The sequence below is a fragment of the Diadema setosum genome, chromosome 13 (genome assembly GCF_964275005.1).
Source record: "Diadema setosum chromosome 13, eeDiaSeto1, whole genome shotgun sequence".
Classification (NCBI taxonomy): Eukaryota; Metazoa; Echinodermata; class Echinoidea; order Diadematoida; family Diadematidae; genus Diadema; species Diadema setosum.
Window position 1 is genome coordinate 36,446,242 of NC_092697.1, and position 22,419 is coordinate 36,468,660.

At 37.0% G+C, this 22,419-nt stretch overlaps 2 protein-coding genes across 2 annotated transcripts; both read right to left on the minus strand.

The window, feature by feature from the left end:
- Positions 1-239: 239 nt before the first annotated feature.
- On the minus strand, positions 240-1,722 carry LOC140237239 (uncharacterized). Its single transcript, XM_072317183.1, has 3 exons — positions 1,572-1,722; positions 1,089-1,154; positions 240-265 (listed from the first exon to the last, which is right to left on the minus strand). The coding sequence occupies exons 1-3, from the start codon at positions 1,714-1,716 to the stop codon at positions 240-242; spliced, it is 237 nt and encodes a 78-aa protein (XP_072173284.1). The 5' UTR covers positions 1,717-1,722.
- Positions 1,723-14,361: 12,639 nt separating this feature from the next.
- Positions 14,362-16,161, minus strand: LOC140237273 (uncharacterized). Its single transcript, XM_072317218.1, has 3 exons — positions 16,017-16,161; positions 15,266-15,331; positions 14,362-14,387 (listed from the first exon to the last, which is right to left on the minus strand). Exons 1-3 carry the CDS (start codon positions 16,159-16,161, stop codon positions 14,362-14,364), a joined length of 237 nt encoding a protein of 78 aa, XP_072173319.1.
- Positions 16,162-22,419: the final 6,258 nt, after the last annotated feature.

Consider the following 22,419-nt stretch of genomic DNA (forward strand, 5'->3'; position numbering starts at 1 on the left):
TCCAGAGTCAATTTCTAAAAATTTCTTACAAACTACGGCCCTGATTTGACAACGACTAACAAAGCACACGAAAAGCTTCCAATTTCTTTGCACACTTCTTTATTGCTTCAATTTTTCCATGGAAATCAAATCATAAAACTCAAAGGAGGGGAAAACTTGGTAACATGCGCGCACATCAGGTCAGCAGGAGGTGTCGGTTGTCCATGAGATGATGCCTACCATCTCTCCTATCATGCGCCTTAGATGTTGTCTCCGCTGCCAGCTCCTTTGTTGGTAAAAAAAGGACAAGATGAAAGAACAGAGGTCTTTTACTTAGCTGTTGCTCTCCACTGATAAGATCGTAAGCTCAAACTATTAATCTTTAGCACTATAATGGAAACCAAGTGGAAGAGAAGGAACTACCCTAGGATTTGAACCCGCGTCACCTACTTTTTGCCGGGCAGCGGCTATACCTCTGAGCTGTAACCAGTTCATGGCAATGGCACGATGTTGTTTGAACAAATATCCAATTCCTCATATACGATCTCTCTGTCTTTCTCACTTGGTCCGATTCATAATGCACTGGCCTCCATTGAGGCGAGTTATGAACTTGGTAATCGTACAGATGGAGCCTAAGTTTTTATTGCTCAAGAGTAACAGTAATAACATGAAACTATACACTCTCCCCAAAACAAATGCCTTTCTTTCTTAGAAAGAAGTAAATTGAACAGATTGCTACGAGAGAACATCAATATCTGAGTGATATATTGATATTTTCCCCATTGAACACTGGAATTGAATTACAAATTTCGATCAAGATCAAATACAATTATGCAGTCTACAAAGGCGTCTTAAGCTGTGTCAATGCAGTTATTTTGATTAGACCAGAATTATTAGAAACTGACATCATATAATGACAGGAGAGGTTTTTAATATCAAGAAGTCTTTGTTAATGAACCCAAGAATAGACAATGGAAGAGAACAATTAGTTTGCTCCTGCGTGGGGTTTCGTCGTCGGGACACCTTATCGACGATGGATCGAGAGACAATGGGACAAGCAGATGCGCAGAAAGAAAGAAATAAAGAGACAAGTAATGTTTTGAACTGACCGTTGCAGAAGACGACTTGACCACTTCTTCTGCTGCACCAGCAGTCCTGGTTGAATTGTTGGCAGTCTGAAATTGTTCAAAGTGGAATCATCCGGCGTTACTTTCAACATCGACACTAAGCATTATATTTTTACTCTTGAACATAAAATAATGTTTGCAGGATATTTTTCCCCTCGTAGCTATAATTTCAAAACGCAGAACGTCATAATCTCTGAAGAAATATGTTGATTTTGCTGGAGAGGCAAAATGAATGTTTGAAATGGCCGCCACAAACATTAGCATAGTCCTTGCAAGATATTGGACAGTAGAACAGACACAGACGAAATCATCTGTCAACACGTCTCACTTAATTGTCACAGCGAAAAAAAAAAATATCGAACAAAATGTGATAAGATAGATATCATTTGTGTTCTCATTGCAAAGGAAGATGTGCATATGCATTTCTTCATGAAGTAGCATACACTCAAACATTCCTTGACTTACACTTGTATTTCTTCATGTTCCTTCCCATTCCCCTCTTCTCGGCCATGAAATAGTCGAGGAGCTCAGCCTGCTCGTCCATCTCGACCTCAGCGAGGGCGGCGACGAAGAGGAGAGCGGCGAGAACGAAGAACAGAGCCTTGGCCATTTTGGGTTTGGGATTTGATGATGCCTCTCGATATCTGAAAAGGAAACGATTTGTTACTGGAGAGGAGGTACGGGGATAAATTATGACAATGCCGTCCGGTAAAAGTGATCATTAACCGGGAATGATTGCTGCATAGTCGTTCCATAATCATCACAGATATCTGTTACATCCCGTTCAAAAATGAAAAGTTTTCATTGAAAGAAAAAAAAAAAAAAGTATCGGCCGGATTCTGGCAGAGTTGAGACATTGTTGAAAATTTGTTCTCTATTGGTATATCAATACCATGAGACACTGTTAAGATCTCACGCGTTTGCTATTACGTGTATGGCAAGTAGAAAAGTAGCTTAATGCCTGATTTGTTTGAGGTTTTGAAGTCATTTCGGTACAATGATAACTTTGATAGGATAGGGATGTCGCAAAGTGGAATGACAACAGTGATACTGCAGTTTGCTGTGCGCCAAAAGATATGATGTTCATACATATCAGACAGTCTGGAAAATCTTAAAAACTAGAAAAGTGGATATCTCACCTGGCTGCGGAGTCTTCAAGATCTTCCTTCTTCGGATGTGTGAATTTTAGCATCTCAGAAGCGTCATATTTATAGAGAAATTCCTCCAAAGTTTAGATTGCTGTTGTTTGATGTAGTGCGTTCATTAACCTTACATTTTCTTGTGACGTAGACTCGAACCCCCCTTTTTTGTCAGTTGAGCTGGAGTGAAGATTCGGTAAACACATTTCCCTTCAGGCACACATATGGCGCCCCATTTGATTGTTGTTTCCTTGTGACACATATGCGATTGCGATGACAGACATGGGTGGAACTACTTCTTTGATGTGTCTGTGATATTCCTTACTTCACTAACCTGTCACGCGGTATCTTTTCATGTTGGGCTCTGTGATCGACTTCATTAATTTTTCTTTAACACATGTCTTGAGATTTTGATAGATTCCTCCAATCAGTAATCATTGTTGGTAGTAGTGAAGTTCATTGGCCTTGTTCCCGGTGTCGCATGCTCCTTGTCTCGACTGTGTCATGTTAGTATTTTGACTTTAGTAGTCTAACTTGTAGCGCAAACAATGCTTCTATTTTTCCACTTGGACTTATGAGATTGTTAATACAGGAGATGCGTATACTCATACTAGATTGTGAATGTGATAATCAGCAAACAAGGTTTCCCATTTCTGTTTTCATCAATCGGCTTGTCTCCTACGATTGGTAAATGTCTCTCTGGTTTTTTTTTTTTTTTTTCCACCTGAAAGTCATAAGAAAAATATGTGTTTCGGCATACAAAAGTCTTCCATGCACAATGGTTTAACGTTCTTGTAATAGTTTTAAGACCATCACGATGACATGCCAGGACCGTGTGTACATTTTGCACCAGGGATTAGCTGTTTTAGAATGAAAATTCAAGGGCTAAATTCATTCAATATCGTGATGGTTTTCCCTCTTTTTTGTGGGAGAGGGGGATTCTTTAACACTGGCTTTGGTAGTAAACATACACTAGATGTCATGAAACTGTATAGTTATTAAATGCGTTATGATGTTACTGTTTTAACTTCTTGTTTACAGATAATACTTCCACTGCATTTATAATCAAATACCAAACATGTTGCTATTACATAAATCACATTACTCTTCATTGAAATAGAAATTCAAGGCATTCAGCACATAAGTTGTGTAAGTTTCCTGTAGTATGAGGCTATATTCATAAAGTCCTGTCACACTTATACACATTCCATGTATGAGTTTTTGCAAAATGAATGTGTCACAAGCGTATCGGATAAAGCTTAAATCAACAGCATATGTACATTCGTCTAAGGACAAACACGATATGTTCATCTATGATCGTCTAGCGCGGAGGAATAATATGGATGTCTCAAACCTTTTTTCTTTTCATAATCTACATGTACAACTTTGGCAGAATGTGTAGGTCATAATAAATCTCCGTAGGCCTACATACTTAAATGTTTAAGCACAGTGAACGTGCCATGGACAATACGCATTGCCACGTTCTTTTTTTTTCTCTCTTCTCCCTTCCATATGCCTTGTCATTAAATGAAAGCAAGACATAATTTTCCACGATGAAACTCATGTTAAAGTCTCGTTTCGCTATTGTAAAAGGGAAGATGATTCGCCAATAGCGTTTCATTTCAAGACGTTTCGAAGGCCACAACCCCAAAGTTTAATGCACGCAGAGTCATGTACCGAAAGGAATATACCGAAAGGAATTTAGTTAGCTTCATCTTTAACTGAGAATAGAGATGAGTTACAATGTTATTCCCCTACAACTTTACAGTATCCTTCTAAACTAGATGTGTGTTCGCATGTTATATGAGGAACCATCGTGATTTGAAACACGTCTATTATCAGGTATCTACAATTCATTGCAAGTATAGTGAAGCTTAAAAGTCCTGTTTACCTTTGGGAACAGTGATTTAAAAAAAAAAATCAACATATGACATTTAATGCATATGTGTAGGTCTGTTGTACCACAAAACATCCTATCATATAAGATTTTTGCGATAAAGCCTAAAGTATAAGGAGATGTATTTTTCTTTAAAAAACCGTAACTGAAGACGGTTTAGTCTGGAAATAATAATAATAATAATTCACAACATTTAGATAACGCGTTATTACAAAAAATGTCTCAAAGCGCTATAATGGTGATATGGGAATAAGAAAAAAATAGAAAAGGAAGAAGAGGAAAGGAAAGAGAGAAAGAAGAAGAAGGTACAGTTTCAGTAACGGTATAAGACATGAGACACAGTCATAATACTACTCAATAAACAAATACGTTTTTAACATGGATTTAAATTTGTCTACTGAGTCTGTTTGTTTCAAGCATTCAGGTAAACTGTTCCAGAGTTGAGGCGATGCTGAGTGAAAAGCTCTAGAACCATAAGATTGTGTATTGACAGGAGGAGGTATTAAAAGTGATTTGTTGTTGGACCGCGAGTTCCGGGAGGGTAGGTATTCAGTTATCAACTGTTGAAGATAAATCGGTGCGATATTTCGCAAACATTTAAAAGTTAACAAAAGAATCTTGAAGTTAATTCGTTCGCAGATTCTTAACATATGCAGTTCTCTCAGTAGTGGGGTAACCGACTCACGTGAACGACGTTTAGCAATAAGCCTGGCAACTGAATTTTGAACTCTCTGCAGTTTGTTGATTTGCGCATCAGGCAGACCATACAAGAGACTGTTGCAAAAGTCAATGCGAGACATAACTAGTGCCTGAGCGAGTCTCTGGGTTGTCTTTTTCGTCAGAAATTGGCGGATGCTGCCAATTTTGCGTAGGGCAAATGAGGCTGATCGGCACACATTGTTCACATGAGTCTTCAAAGACAGATTGTGATCAAATATGACACCCAAGTTCCTTGCATCTGTGCAGCATTGTATAGTAGTATCATCTAAAGAAATCGTACTAATTGGGCTTGAAATTCTGTGCCTGCTTGTGAAATGTATACATTCTGTTTTGCTTTCATTTAACTTCAAACCATTCTGTATTGACCAACTCTTGATATCCGAGACACATGCACTGAGTCTTTGTATAGCAGTAGACTGATGCTGCTTCTTGAAGACAAGGTAAATTTGAGTATCGTCTGCATAGGTCATATACCTTATCTCATGGTGCTTGATGACATCCTCTAATGGAGATGAGAAAATGATAAATATCTTTATTATAACTACTGTTCACACTTTGTATATCTAACAATACTTAACATCAATTTTACCTATTCAAATTTTTACAGTGATAGTTTGTATCCCTAACTCACATTTTAAAAGTACTTTAAAACACTAACGCTGGGTTTTTGTTTCATCTGTAAATGGTAAATTATGCCTTTGCAAAGGTCCTGTTTACCTTTGGGAACAGTGATTAAAAAAAAAAATCAAGATATGACATTTAATGCATGTGTGTAGGTCTGTTGTACCACAAAACATCCTATCATATAAGATTTTAGCGATAAAGCCTAAAGTATATTGCAAGGAGAATCGGGGAATATATGAAAAAAAAAAAAGATCAAACATACATCTGACTTTCAGGCAAACATCGACCATGGCGTCCTACCTAGACAAATAAGCTCTCTTTTCTTTATAGCCAAAGAACCGAAAGAACCAAAGAGCCGTGGCGTGATGACAGTGCACAAGTGATTGCCATGAAAACATGACAACATACATGTACTGCATATACAAATACGCCGAGGTGAATGCTAATCCCTCACCCCTCCCCCCCCCAAAAAAAAAAAAAAAATGAAAGAAAGAGAGAAAGATGGTAAGAAACTCAGGGACTATTTGGTCTTTGTTTCATATCGATGATTGCGGTTGATGAGGTATGATTGTATAGCCATTTCTTTTTGTTGTTAGGCTATTCATTGATCTTCTAAAGATGATGAAAATTACCAATGTACTGCGGAGAGCAAAGCATGCGGAGCAAAAATTCAACCATCTATTTGTGTGTGTGTGTGTGTGTGTGTGTGTGGGGGGGGGGGGCAGGAGAGTTGATAGATGAGTGTGTGTTACCTTGAATGTATGACTTTCAGTTACGTGACGTTATTTTTGTTTCTTTTATTTTGATTGAGTGCTGGATTTTAGAAAAAGAGATAGAAGAACGTGAGAAAATAATAATAAAAAAAAAACCTTAAATGCCAATTCAGAGTAAGAAAATAGAAAATAGTACGTTTACGTGTGAAAACCTTAGGGTTGGAAAAAGGTATAAGTCAGTCATGTTCAAAGAACCAAGGGAAATACAAGAATACCCACCGACCGATGACTAGGACCTCGCTGTTTTTCCAATCAATGAATGTTCAAGTCTGAAAATATCTCGTTTTGAAATGAAATCGTTCTCGTCACAATGATTAGAAGATCAGATATTCTGGTAGCGCTTCATGGCTGTAAATCACACGCATAGGTGTATGCAAAGAATGAGCAACGAGCCGTTTGCGTGTGCATGAAGAATGTTAAATTCATCTTACATCTTAATGTGACATTGGCAAACAAAATGAGATAGAATGGTTTTCTGAACAATTTTGATGAACTACAAATTGTACTCCCATTAATGGCTGTACATATTGTTAATGATGCTTTGTACTCCAGAATGCCTTCACATCGTATGATAATCCACGTGGTATTTAACCCCTCTACGAAATTTTTAACTCTTAAATGACTTTACCATCAGGTAATGCATTATGAAGACATTGCTTTTAGTGCTTAATGACATTAGAATGATCGTATTCCTGCATACAGAGCTTAGAGTAAAAATTTTAATTTCACAAATTTTTATCACCATTTCTTTGTCATATCACAATGACAGACGACCAAAAAGGGTGCAAGCAGGAAAGTCCATATCAAATATTATATGGCGCCTCCTCTCTGATCTTAATATCTTTTAATAGAGGAGAAAGTATAATTTCTCCATTTATTACTATTATATATATATATATATATATATATATATATATATATATATATATATATATATATTAATATCGAAAGACATTATATGGTATGGAAGTGATGTCAGACATGGTACTCATGCAATTGCCATTCGAAGTTGATCTGATTTGCATGATCATAAGATGTTTTATGCGTGTTAAGTACACGACCGTACCTAGATATATCTATAAAAAATGTGTGCAGAACTCAAACACTACATACTATCTTTAATCATATGGTCAATACTGGTTTGAAAAAAAAAACAAAAAACAAAAAACAAGCAAACACACACTTCATCGTTTCTTCAAAAATATTTACCAGCTATACAGTGGCACAATTCAACATTATTCAATATTCAAGTAAATATCAATATCCAAGGTAAAATTAAATGAAGAAAATGGTTAAAGGTTAGTGAAAAAAAAGTAAGATGTTTCAAAGGTGCAAGTGTTTTAAATAATCAGAAGAACTCTTCCATTTGTCTGTTTACAGTAATATTGCATATATGATACATAAACATATAATCCACTTCTTCTCTAAACACCACTGTCCCTACAGTTTTTTGAAAGACAATAAAAATTTGCTGCAAAGAACTTTTCATAATAGTATTCATGTCGGATAAAGGAACCCTAATTAAAGTTTTATGGTCAGGTCAAATGGAGATTTGAGAGGTGTCGATACCATTACCTTTTCGGATGTGCATGAATGGCTTTGACTGAATAATATAACTTTTTCCTGAAAATGTGTGAAAATATAGCACTTTATAACTTTGTTTTATGTATGCGTTATTTTGATGAAACTTTCTATATACAAATATATATATATACATATATATATATATATATATATATATATATATATATATACATATATACATATATACATATATATATATATATATATATATATATATATATATATATATATATATATATATAAAACAGCAAAGGTTTCTGCTCGGAGTCTAAGAGGACATTGGATCACAATAGCAGCAGTGAAAAAACTCCGTGAAAGATGTTTTCTTCACGATTTTCCCCCCGTAGGGGTTTGTCAAGTCAATGGCAGATCTTATTTTGAAGATGGCATAAATCTTCAAAATAAAATCTGCCATTCGTTAAAACAACGTCTTTTACGGACCTTTTAATATATATATATATATATATATATATATATATATATATATAATATATGTATATATGTATATATGTATATATATATATATATATATATATATATATATATATGAAGAGCTTGCTTCCAAAAGGCGCTAAATCCAATTTTTATCGAACTCCATCTTTCGCATGATTCGAACAGATCTTTGTCATGTGCATATAAGGCACTAAAAATTTAATCAAAATTGTTTGAGGAAATATGAAAAAATCAAGTATGAAATTCACGCTTTCAACCAAAAGGCGCTAAATCCATTTTTGCTTTCAACCAAAAGGCGCTATATCCAATTTCTCTATTCCGGTCTCTGATTGGTCAGAGCACGCCAGCTAGGGGTGCTCTGACCAATGAGAACATGCAACACGTACTATTACATGCAGCGATACTGCACTACATAGTTCAATGGCAATTCTTCACGGTCACCACTGTTGTCTGTAGTGCTGTACAGAACCATGGCTATCAGTCGAAAGTACATGACAGTTTCATAATGGATGAAAGACTCAAGACTGCCGGTGATCTAAAAAGTGGTACGAAAAGTGGAAAAATGAAGCAGTGTTGAAGAAATGCAAGGCTAAGCAGTGGAAATACAGCTGTGAAAGGTGAGTTTACTTATCTGTACGACGCCCAGATTAAGTCAGTCCCATATGTGCATCTTGGTGTTCGGACCGAGATGGGCATCATACTCTATTTTGAACATGTTGAGTTGATTTATGAGCAACGTAGAATGTCATATTTGGGTTTTATTACAAATTTTATAGTTAATCATTCAATGGGATCAATAATCTGCTGGGGAAAATTGTGAAATGGGCCCCACCATGCACCGGCACCACAAACAGGGCTCGTCGTGCATCAATGTAAATTATCAGCTGATTATGTATTTTACGTGTTGGCTACCAGCTAAATGTTTACCTGTACAAGGCTGTAGTGTAGAGCTCTAACGTTACAGCTCTATTAAATGTTAGTACTATATAATATGTTTTAGTAAATTAAACCTTTTGATCTACGGGTTCTGCTCGACGATGCAATCAATACCAAGCAAGGTAAATTTACTACTAGGCCTATACTAGTAGCTAAAGTACTACCAGATATTATAGTGTGGACTTACAGCTAGCAATTAGCAACAGGGCTGCGTGTGTATAAACAGGGTAAATTTACCGGTACTTTTCGGCGATGCAATACCAAGCAAGGTAAATTACCAGTAGGCCTACTACTAAAAAAACGTATATAGGGTGGACTTACAGTAGCAACAGGGCTGTGTGTGTATAAACAGGGTACTTTTCGGCGATGCAATGCCAAGCAAGGTAAATTACTACTAACGTTACTAACATAGGGTGGACTTGCAGCAACAGGGCTGCGTGTGTATAAAACAGGCGAGCTGATGTGAACCAATACTGACATGCAGTGGTGGGGCCTATTTAACAAGTGTATGCCGTTAGTTTAGCGTAGGGTTGTATACCTATGGTAAGAATAATCAAGGGTCATGAGGAAGTCTTTCCAAGGATAGAATGAAGGGCAAAATCGTGAAATCGGCCCCACAGCAGTGTGCTTGCACTCGTGCATTTAGCAATTAAGCAAGGTTAGGTTAGGGTTAGGGTTTAAATTTAGGTTAGGGTTGTACTTATAGTTGAATTGGCTGTTGAATTAGTCGAGGAACATTAGGGAGTCTTTCCAAGAATAAAACATGAAGACCAAAGAAAAAAAAAACGGGAGAAAGGGAGGACTATGCTGTGGAAATCAGCCCCGCCTCTGTATCAATTGCTCGTAAACACCGTTTGGTTGGGCCACATTCACAAGTTTTCTGTATACTGTGGAAGAAAGCCCCAACACCGTGCTTATGTACCGATGAACGCCACACGGTGGGGCTGAATTCACGAGTATAAACAGGCGAGCCGCTGTAGTATTAGTACCGACACGCAGTGGTGGGGCCTACTTCACGAGTATGCCAAATGAAGTGTATTGCTACATTGTATGCAGTGGAAACTGGTCCTGTTGCTGTATCAATCATGCATATTAAAGTGTCGTTTGGTGGGGCCACATACCTCAGTATTAGCCCTGTATTGTGCAAGAAAGCACCATATTGAACACCACATGGTGGGGATGTAACAGGTAAGCTGCCGTATTATTTAGTACTGATGATAGAGAGACCGTGGTGGGGTCCTTTTCACAAGTATGTCACTAATTATCTGTTGAAGGAACTGTAATCAATAAATGAAGTTACCTTGACTCATTATCTCAGTTAAGTTTTCTGTATATCTACAGCGTGTAACTATTCAAGTCAGTCTATACAGTACTGCTTATGCTGTGTTGCAATGGTAATGACCTGGATACCTACTTTTCTAACTGTTCGAGTTGGTCTATGCAGCACGGGTGCATTGCCCTGGTAATGATAGAATTAGATAGAGCCTGTCTAATATTCACTGATGGATCTTATAATCCTGATATGATGGCATTAGTGGGTTTTTTATGGTTGTATTAAACATTAAAAAAATATGTTAAAAAATCTGTAAATCAAACTAGTCCCTTTCTTTTTGGTCTTTTAGTAGAGTAAGTGTTGCTCCAAATCACTATGGCTGTCTAGAAGCTATTGAGAAATGTATCAAAATTGGAAGTTTGAGGTTGTGTTTGCTACACATGGACAGATATTCTAAGCCATCGGTATTAATTACTTTTGATTGAATTCTCTTATTCTTCTCCCAATTTAGGTTACTGGCAAATCATCCTTGGAAGTCATACAACCTACAGCATATCTGCAAGCAGCAAGTGTCACTGAGCTGGCAAGACACCCAACGACCTGCCCAACTCCTCCTCACGCCCAATACATCTGTCCCCCCAGGAGCAAACCTCCCAAGGAGGGAGTGGGTGTCATTAAATCGGATTCGAACCTGAGTTGGGCATTTCAACGCAGCCATGCATCGGTTGGGGCTACGCCCGTCAGCAGCCTGCCAGTGTGGTGCACCAGAACAGACTGCTCAACACATCTTGAGTGAGTGCCCTGATCTCCGCCCTCCTGACAACATGGACCTGACACACCCTACTCCTGAGACTGTAACTTGGCTACAACAACTGAGGGACGTTATTTAGCTGCCGCTGCCTCATACGCAAGAAGAAGAAGCGCACATCGATGACATTTACCATGCCTTATACCAGGAGGGTGACAGGATGCATTCATAGCAGTACATGAAAGGCCAAGATTTCTTCAGTGAATCAGAGGATTGCGAGAAATCACAGAGCTTATCGTTCATTTCTGAGCTCATGCGTACTGAACCAGACAACGGAACCATCACAGTGGTCTTAATCTCATTGAATGCTGAATCAAGCTTTCTTGAGTACGCCGGTAGGTGCAACGTACTTCGAGTGGCTGTGTGTTTTTGACATCATTGAACGTAAGCTGAGAGGAGGAGAAAACATCCCTGGAAAACAACATCAAGGTGATATTGCGTGCATTGAGGCGGTGGACAGGAATTGGGTGAGGGGCTGACCTAGTGGCCCGTGCTTTGATGACTTCCTTGATATTGAATACAGTGGACATCTCAGGCAATTAGGATAAAGCAACAGTGGCCACCAATGATGAAGGGAACTCTGACTCGAGCTTATGGCAAGACATTATGATTCCTAGGGCAGGCACTTTAACTAGTTGAGATATTCTGCCATGGACTTGATGGTATGCATTTCATGCGGTAAACCTCCTGTTTTGGCTGTAAATGACTTTTTAGAAATGAGCATGGTAAGAAGACAAAAAAAAAAAGAGAATGTGATTCACAGTACAGATGCCTAGATGTAGGCCTTATTGCTGTTGACTTACGTATAAACAAAGAGTTGTGTCCACAGATGTGCTTTCATGTGCATCTGTTGCCTTCTTAATAAGTACTACAGTTTTAGTAAATTGACATTTCTTTTTTTTAACAGATGTTTGGTTAGTCCAAATCAAAAAGCCTCCAGCAAAGCCTTGCGATGCTTTCTTAGTATTAATCGGTAAAGCATACAATGTGAGGGCTTATCTTAGTGATTTGTTTTCATGTCTGTTGCAGTCAGATTTCTGCATGACAACCTGTATTTTATTTTCACCTGAAGTAAATACTATCAGTCAACATGATTTCACAATCTCTGCAAGTCCTCACTTTCCTTGAGTCGCTGTACCTTCTGTATAGACTTCATGATATTCAGTGCAAAGTGTCATTAGGAGATCAAAGTATTTTATTTGTTGTTGTTGCTGCTGCAGTTGTATTTTGCATGTGTGGAATGTATAATGAATAGGTGTACAGTATGCTGCTATTATGAGTAAAATTAAAGCAGCATGCTGGGAAAGATTTCACATTTTGATGTGTGTGTGTTTTGGTGCATTTGTGTGTGTATGTGTATGTGGGTGTGTGTTTGGGTGGGTGTGTGTGTGTGTGGGTATGTGTGGCTACTGTGATGTAAATTTATGCAGTTCTCTAGTATTTACCTGGATTGCACATTAATGACATTCCCTAATACCAATGTTATTGAACAACTCAAAAGTATTTCTTCCAAAAGGCGCTAAATCCATGATTTCTTCCAAAAGGCGCTAAATCCGAAAAAATCTGAAATATAAAAATTCATAAAAAATAAATGGTGTGTGCAGGATTTTTTTAATGTGCATTTTTATTACCTACTGTGATGGCTCTTCCACTAGGAGCATAGAGCTAATGAATAAACAAGCTGTAATATGTGTAATTAAAAAACATCAATTTACTCGAAAGTAGCCGGAATGGATTTAGCGCCTTTTGGTTGCAAGCTCTTCATATATATATATGTGTGTGTGTGTGTCTGTGTGTGTGTGTGTGCGTGCGTGTGTGTATGCCAGTACGTGGGACCTATGTGTGCATTGATATGCACTGCGTTGTTTTATTTTGTTTGTTTGTGTGTGTGCTTTCCCGACGGGATGGAGTGTTTAATTACTGCCATCACACTTAAAGACATAATTTACCATTTGAAGAGTTTGTTTGCAAAAACCGATAAGTCCATATTTGCCAAATGGAGATATTTGCGATTAAAGGTCAAGAAAAATAAAAAGAATAATAAGAAATGTTTTGCTTCTTTTGACCATAACTTCAAAAATATACCTTTATATGTAGTGACCGATATATCATTTAAAAGGTATTATTTTGTACTTCATGACAGAGATCGTACTTCAAAATCTTCAAAAATGGACTTATCGGTTTTTGCAAACAGACCCTTCATTTGCAGATGAAACAAAAACCCAGCAGTAGTGCTTTGAAATAGTTCTAAAATGTGAGTTAGAAATAGAAACAACCAATGTAAAAATTGGAATCCGTAGTATCGATGTTAAGTATTATTAAATATACAAAATGTGAACAGTAATTATGATGAAAATGTTTACAGACTAAACCGTTTACAGTTGTGGCTTATTAAGACAAATACTGATATCTAATCATATTTTAGGCTTTATTGTGAAATTTTATATGGAAGCCTGGTTTGTGATACAACAGATCTACACATATGCACCAAATATGATATCTTGAAAAAAATTTAAAATCACTGTTCCCAAAGGTAAAATGAACCTTTAAGTTTTAATAAGTTTGTTATCACATATATACGTGTCCATGTGTGCATTAATATGCATTGTGTTGTGTATCCCAGCGACACGCACACGAACACGTACACACACACATAACGCAAGCACATATTGTTATGTCATGAATGCAGCACATGTGTCATTTTATAATGACCGTAGATTCCACAGGAATTGACAAAAGTGAAACTTTTAACGATTTAAAAAAAGATGTCCCCCACCTTTACGACATTTACCGAACTCGAGTTCTTGATAAGATCTTTCCCTCTTGTTCAGTTACAACGTACAAAGTTTATAATACTAATGTTACTAGCTATACCACTCAGGTAGTACAATATCAACACAGGCAGAAAGGTGTGTAGTAATATAAGTTGTTTAATACTCAAATTTCCATGGAAAATACAATGTTACGTCTCTACTAAGAGGAAATCAGAATCGTCGAATTGGTCAGGTAGGTCATCGGAGGTCCATCGAAATAATTGGCAGAAAAGATTTAGATAGTGGCACCACTTCCAGCTCCTGTGATAAAAACAAAGAAAAAAAAAACTAAAATAGAGGACAGAATGTCAAAAGTGTCATTAGGCCTTAGGTCTTTTTCTCGTTTATAAAAAGCTCCTGCATTTGGAAATAATATCATCCATGTTCTGTTTCGTTTGGTTCATTCACAAAATGCAAACATTTTTATGCATTTACACATTAGACATGTTAGATGACATGCATATGGATTGTACATGGAATAATCTTTATGGGCGGATCGTTATGAAATGTTCAAAGCTTGGATCTGACATTCAGTCATGATCAGTAGATATACCGGCAACTTCTACATCCATAGGTATGTACATCGGTTTATATTCATCCCTGTTGACCAGTAATATTGATCTATTCCTTTGACTATCATATCATTACGCAGTAATGGAACCTCTAACAGTCCTCGGGCTACCCAATAACTTTCGTAACTACCGTATCTCATGCTTTTTATTCGGAGGTGGTTGTAATTCATTGCTATTCAGCAATAAATTTGATAAAAATGAATTTGCCGCTTTGCATACTTGATATTAGGTTTCAGAGCAAACAATACGTTATGATGATTGGTAATTTAGTTTCTCAAGTAATGTAGACAAAAGAAATAATTCATTTCACACTTCTGAATGTGTTAGGCCTATATGGAATGTAGAACAGGATGTGTCATCGTAATCTTTAAAATAAGTTGTTCCATGTTGACATCTGTTTTTTTAAAACACAAGAGAAAGACTACGTGGTCTTTTGGTTTACGCTTCGCGTAGATAAATAGATTGATGAATGTTCAGATTCTACGAATTTTGCCTCCTTTCATTCCATCTGAACGTTTGATGGCACGGACAAATTCTGTTATAAATTATTAATTTCTGAGGACTCACCGTTGCAGAAGACAACTCTTCCGTTCCTCCTGCTGCACCAGCAGTCCTGGTCAAACTGCTGGCAGTCTGGGAATTAGAAGCAACAAATCTCATATTCAGAAAAAGACCGATGCAAAAACTATTCCAATGAAAGCTAAAAACATACAAACTCAAAGAATGTGATGAACATCAAATAAACCAAATGATTGAACCCATTGTTCGAAAGCTTCTGATTATCGTTCCATCAAAAAAGCTGATCACATGGTATCTTTATATATTTATGCTTAAACATGTATATGTTATATACCCACCTAATATACACAAAATATTAACTCCACATTAAAGTGTAACTACATGGACGAAATAAAATTAACTTCGTAACCACTCGAAACGGTAATTGAAAATATCTGAATTATGTTATATCTATGCGTTTGTTTTTTTTTTTTTTTTGGATTTGTGACACCAGTAGGGAGCAAAATTATCATTCGCGGAAGTTATCTGCCACCGCGTTAGATATTTGGTGCGGGCAAATATAAAATTCCTTATCTGCATACATGTTAAGGCCCAACAAAATCAATATCCATAATCTCCATAAAATTTGTGGATAGCACAAAGTTATTTCACTGATGGAATATTGAAAGTTCCTTCATAACAAACCTGAAGCGCTCATGTATCTCACTGTGAGTTCCCGGGGAAAAAAGTAAAACTACCACTTCTCTCTTTTGTAAACTTTACAAGAATGAATAAATGTGATGATGGTGTCTATACTTACACTTGTATTTCCTCATGTTCCTTCCCATTCCCCTCTTCTCGGCCATGAAGTAGTCGATGAGCTCGGCCTGCTCGTCCATCTCGACCTCGGCGAGGGCGGCGACGAAGAGGAGAGCGGCAAGAACGAAGAAGAGAGCCTTGGCCATTTTTGGTTTTGGGTTTGGTGATGACTCTTAAAATAGATTGCAATTCAGAAAATAAGATTTATGACATTGATGTCCAAGGTATCATATTTTGACAACTAGATACTTTGCACTGAAAGCATGAAGCCAGAAAGAGATTCATAGTCCCATAATAGACCAGTTGATAACAAATTCGAGCAGCACAAGGAAAGCGAAGATATATGAATAACACAGGATTAATTTCGTTTCAATCTCAAATATGATCCATGGGACACTACACAATATGCTATGAGAACTGCAATGCGTTCTTGAATTGCTCTAAACGGATATATTGGTTGGGTATCTAACCCGTTGAACACCAACACGTCAGATACTTGATTACCGAATATTTGGTCTTGAAAAGGTGCCTCACCATACCCTTTGAGACTTATTGTCCTTTAATTCATCTTGCCTAATTAAAAAGGCATTTCACCGTTATCACAGCTGGTCTTCCAAACATACGTTGGAATTAGACTTAACTTCTTCTTTTATCTTATTTATTTCTTTTTTACAAAAAAGGGAAAACCTGTGCACAAGAATAGGTAATATAATTAAGGCGAGGAAGACTAAAGATTTACAAAGAAAAGCATCAGGAGTTTAGATTTTTTTAGAAAATTAAAACAGGTCAGTAACAAGGTAAAACACATAAACGGTATACATGATTTGGAATGTAATTAGAACGTGGCAAAATGAACCTACACACACACACACACACACACACACACACACACACACACACACACACCTACAAAGTGATTCTAATAGAAGCATTCCATAATCATGACTATGGAATAAAAATGAGTCCTTGCATGCACTCTACTGCACTTACCGACAGAGATGCACAGTAAGATCTTCAAATCGATGTACAGTTTCTACCTCTTAATCGACTCCATATATATAGGCAAATTTTCGGAGTCAAACTATGTCCGTCCAAATGAGGGGAAAAAAGTCATCTTATCAAACGTAATTAGAATAAACAAGTTAAAAGAAGGAGTGAAAGAATTTAATTATCAGGTGATTACAAGGCAATGTGTCCAGCAGATGGCACTTGTCCTGTAGCCCCGTAGGGTGTATCTTTATTGATACGTTGAAAGAAAAGAGGCTCTTTTTGTGAGATAGAGATATCTTCCGGTATAATCATATCAGGAACCACCCCCTGCTTAGATTCGTCCTGCAGGCTGGACAAGAGCCGCACGTTTTCAATTATGAGCGAGAAATGGCGCGTAACTGGTCAGACAATATGGCGTTTATCACAGACCAGCACGAAATTTTTCTCCTCTTTCGACAGAGCCTGCTCTCAACCTGTCATTTGATACACTGTATAGATGACATACATTTGCATTATTCCTTTCATTGGTAGCCTTGGCATGTATACAGATGATAACATCTTTTGTTATCATGAAAGTCTGTTTTCTTTTAATTTTTTGCTGAAAGTCTGTTTTCTTTTAATTTCTTGCTGATTCATTTATTTCAGCTTGATGGCTTATGTCAGATAAAGTCTCTGTGGTAAAGAAAATATTCAGAGACATACGCATCTAATTAGAATAAGCTATAGGTCTCAAATTATTTTGAATAGACAATATTAATACCTGGATATCTTTCCATTTGTCGTTATTGACAAACATGACCAATATAAATGTCAAAATTGGGAAGTGGATGCTGAGGAAGCTAAAAAAAGAAAAGAAATTAAATTATTTATTTCATAGCGTATCATACGGTCTCTAACCTTCAAGCTGGTATGTCGCGTGCATGTCATTGACGTGCGCAGGGTTGTGCCGTCTTTCTTTAAAAAAAAAACAGTTTTAGCAATCTATAAGGATTGCAAAATCATCGTTACATATGAATTACTTCTTGTCATACCCTGATTACCCTTGCTACTCATCTAAATTTTTGATAGCCGAATCTTTCCTTAAAGTTAATTACAAATGTGTAAGAAGAATAACTAAAACGAGGGTAATTAGTCAAATAATTACTCTAAGTTCGAATCCTTCAAACAATATAAGACGATATTTCAATGTAAGTTGTAAAGCAATCTGCACAAACGACCTTCCTTAATGTAAAAAAAAAAGAAAGATCATTTCCCTGTTTTTTTCTTTATTTCCTACGACAATCTAATTCATTAGGGAGGGTTTTTTTTTTTTTCTTCGATCACCATTTCTCTGATAGACTCCTTAATACTCAGGTCGATGAAAAACTTCTCTCTTTAATCTACGGAGAAATATTTAACTTCTGAGTTGCATGAAGTGTAATGTTCAGGTTTGGATGACAGGTAGATGCAGGTTGACATAGAAAATTTCCCTTTTTTTCCCCTGAAGAAATACCGAACGTTTCGATATTAGGCAGCTTCATTGCATTTGAAGATCGAAGCTAATAAAAGTCCCATGGGAGGGGCGTGTATTCTTCCTCATTAACGCACAGAACTCGAATTCGTACAAGTCATAATTAAACCTTCTGGAACATGTTGACTTATTACAGCGTCAATGTCGCACTGTGGTATTCAGTCCGCTGGACGACATATATTTTTAATCGACAAAGTAATGATATGTCAAATTTTACTGTAATTTAAATGAGTGGAGCATGAGAGGCAGCAATGGGATTTCAAGGCCTTTGTCAATAACATTTGTAAGACGTATAAATATAAAATGTCTTTTAGTTCTTTTAGTTTTTAGATCTGGTCATTATACTAGCCATATTGGGTTGCTGACATTGGCGGCTAGTAGGAGAGCGAGTTGGTTTTAGCAATATCTACATCCCCTTGACTTCATATTGGAAGATATGAAATGTCTAGCGCAGTAAGCTTTTAGTTTGGATATTAAAGTAGTTTATTGTTGAATTGATAAACTTAGATACAAATGAACCAAGGCATCTTCTTTTCTGTACTTTAATGTGTAACCTCTTTATTCTACTGCTTAGTCATACTAGTGATCAGTGCGTAGATTGCACACTATTCTGTACACTTTTATACAATACATTCAAAGCTGAGTTGGATGAAAGGGCAACTTATCCAAAGTTACTTGGGAAAATCTAAATCATATTATTTGATGGCATATAAACAACTTTCAAACGCAGACATCGAGTGAATTCTATGGATTCCACGTGAAAGTTAATATCTACTTTGTATTGATAACTTTTTAATGATCAATTGCTTAATGTAGGGAAGTATTAAATAAAGCTCTTCTGACTGTAATTTCATAACAAAGTAAACGAGAAGATAGTGTGGACGTTTCGATTGCGACTCTCTCCCCTGAAACATTCCTGATCCTGTACTCTACTATTTTCCTTGTGGTCCTTAAGATTTTAGGTCATTATGGACATATTTCATTGCCGGAGAAGGAGTAAACAGGTGGCAATGATGATCAACGGTATCACCTGGCTAATTCCGTTTTTGATATGGGCGGGAATAGTTACAATACGGAACTTCGTCAAACCGATCCGTAAAGAATATCGCAACGAGTCTAACGGCTGTTCTTTTGCGAGCTATAATTCCACTTTGTGTTCTCGCACCACTCTGCGTTCGGATATACATTCAGGTGAGATCGACCACGAAAAATAAGAGATTGACTGTCGAAAAGCAATTTCTACATAAACCCAACTTCCTCGATGGGTCTCCACCGACCATCAATGCATGTAAAAACTCACAACACGAAGACTACCGCCATGGTAACTCAGGACAAAATCATGCTAATGTGGAAAGTGAAAACTGTTGTCACACAAACATGACGACTTTGACTTATCTAAATGCTGAAGAATCCCATAAATCAAACAGCATTTCAAATACTGTCAACCAGCAACACAGTTTTGATGAGTGCGGTCACGTTGACCTTCAAACTTCCAAGGAGGATCCCGCAATTGTTATATCACATTACACATCCCACAACGTCGTGAATTTTAGAGGGCTAGGAAATAAATCACTGACACTGGAGTGTCAGTGATTTTGGGCAAAATCAAATGTGAACAAGCAACAAGCAGTCATAGAGTTAGGGAATGCCGATGGCTCATATTTAGCTCAAAAGTAGAAAAGGGACTCCCTATTTAGCCTTTATAGCAGTTATCTCCTTCATAACATGGCTACCGAGCAGCTTAATTTTGATGTTGATAGCCGCAGACCGATCAGGATTTTACAGTCTACCTTTCTCCGTTAACCTGCGGGAATTTGGGCGTTGGTCTGCGTTTTGTAAAAGCACCGCAAATCCCCTTGCGTATGCGTTAACGCAGCCATTGTTTCGTGATACTATCGGGAAAATATTTCATAGACGCATTCGTGAAAGAGTTCCAAGGTAGTGACATGTGTTTACATGGGCCTATACGTGTACAGGTATTCAATATAAAGTTTTATGTTTTCTGATTTTTTTTTTGATTTTTTAGGTAAGGTTTAAGTCAAGACATCACTAGCTTGGCTTCGGTCTAGTATACAATGCATGTAAGCGTTTCATCATCGGGAAATTTGCAGCATGATACGAAATTCAATTTTTACCTCGATTAATAAGTGTAAAAAGAACAATAATACTAGTAATTTTCACTTAGAGTTGACAGTTTATGTGTTCATATTTATTAAGTTTAAGGCATTATCTCTCTCTCTCTCAAAAAAAAGTTATACTTTAATTCCTTGATACAAGGTGTCTTATCTATCTCATCTATGATGAACGGAAACTTTTATAGAAAAAAAAATTCAAAAAGGTATCTTTACTAAACGCGGGGAAGTTGGTTTCAAGTTAATAGAGGCCGTAACTTCATGGCGAATATCGATTACAGAGTATTAGCAAGGAGCATCAAGCACCTTAGTACTAGGGACACAAGTACTAAAAGAACTTGACGATGAATGAGTCAACTGGAAATACAATAACTATTGAAAGGAGCAGCGTCCATTAGCCGACAATAAGTTCTCAATACACATTGTATGGCCTCACATCATCTTGCTTATTATGCTGTCGAGTCAGAACTTTTTTTTTCAATCAGAAATAAGAGCACATCAGCAGTGAATACTTCAGTGAAAAGATTATAGTTTGAGGTTTGTCGTGAGACACAGATGCTCAAGCTTGCTGCAAGGACAAATCAATTAGGTATCTATAGATATTATGTTATAAGGCATTCTTTGCCTCCTTGCTTTGGGTGCTTTGAGTTAAGACATCGATGAGAGATCAAAATACACCCATTATTGTCGATCTATTCAACACTGCTAAAAGTCTTCTTAACTTTTAATACAGTAATGACAGTAATAGCTTTAGTGCATTTCGACACGACGAAGAAGATCTCGCAAAACGAAAAGTAAAGGTGACGCATGTTCAACAGAAATGTTTTCAAAGTCGTCAGAAGCGAAAAGGGTTCTTATTGGGCGCGGCTATCTCATTTTTTATGACTGTGAGGTGTGCGGATCAGAAGCCTGGGAAGCTCTAGACGAAACATTTTGGTCTTAGGTTTGCGCTATAACCCTACACGTACGAGAGCTGTTCCATAGGGTTTGGTCTTGAGCAATGCGCTTGTGATATCCAGATCTACATAACCGACAGCTCTTCACAACACTCAGAATTTCTCTGTTTATCACACGATTTCTGACTTGAGGTATGTCCTTTCTCACCATTCATCAGAACCAACCAAGAAAGTTGGTCCGATTGTATTTTACTGTCTTCTAAAGATAAATGTAAATGTAATCTAAGGGAACAACTGAAGGGGTCGGTGCAATATAGTGCTAACCCACACAATAGTCATTTTGAGATAATCGCTGTTGAATCTTTGGAAAGTCCATACATTGTACATTAATAAAACATGAATGTATGCATTTTTTACCATCTATTTGGTTGAATTCAAAGATGATATTTTCACGGAGGTTAGAGTGATGGATAAAGATTATGAAAATGCATGTAATTCAATTTTGGCAAAAGTGTGGGTTAGCACTATATTGCACCGACCCCTTCAACTGTTAGCTGAGTTTTTTGCAAGTTACGCTTTTTATCTTTAATATGTAATAAATAGTAGTGTGCTTGGGATTGACGCTTGAAAGCCCTAACACCTATACAATACAGCCTTTTTTGCAGAGCCCAATCACTCCTTCTGGTACTAATGATTCTCATTTAATCAATAATTTGTTGAATAAAAATTAGAGTACGATTTTGACTACATGTATTATCAAATTGTTTTTATCGGCATAATCATGACGTTATAGGTAGTACTATGAAATCATTCAGACGATATTCAACGAGAAAGACTAAATCAGTCTCGGAAATTGAAAAGAGGAAAAGAACGAAA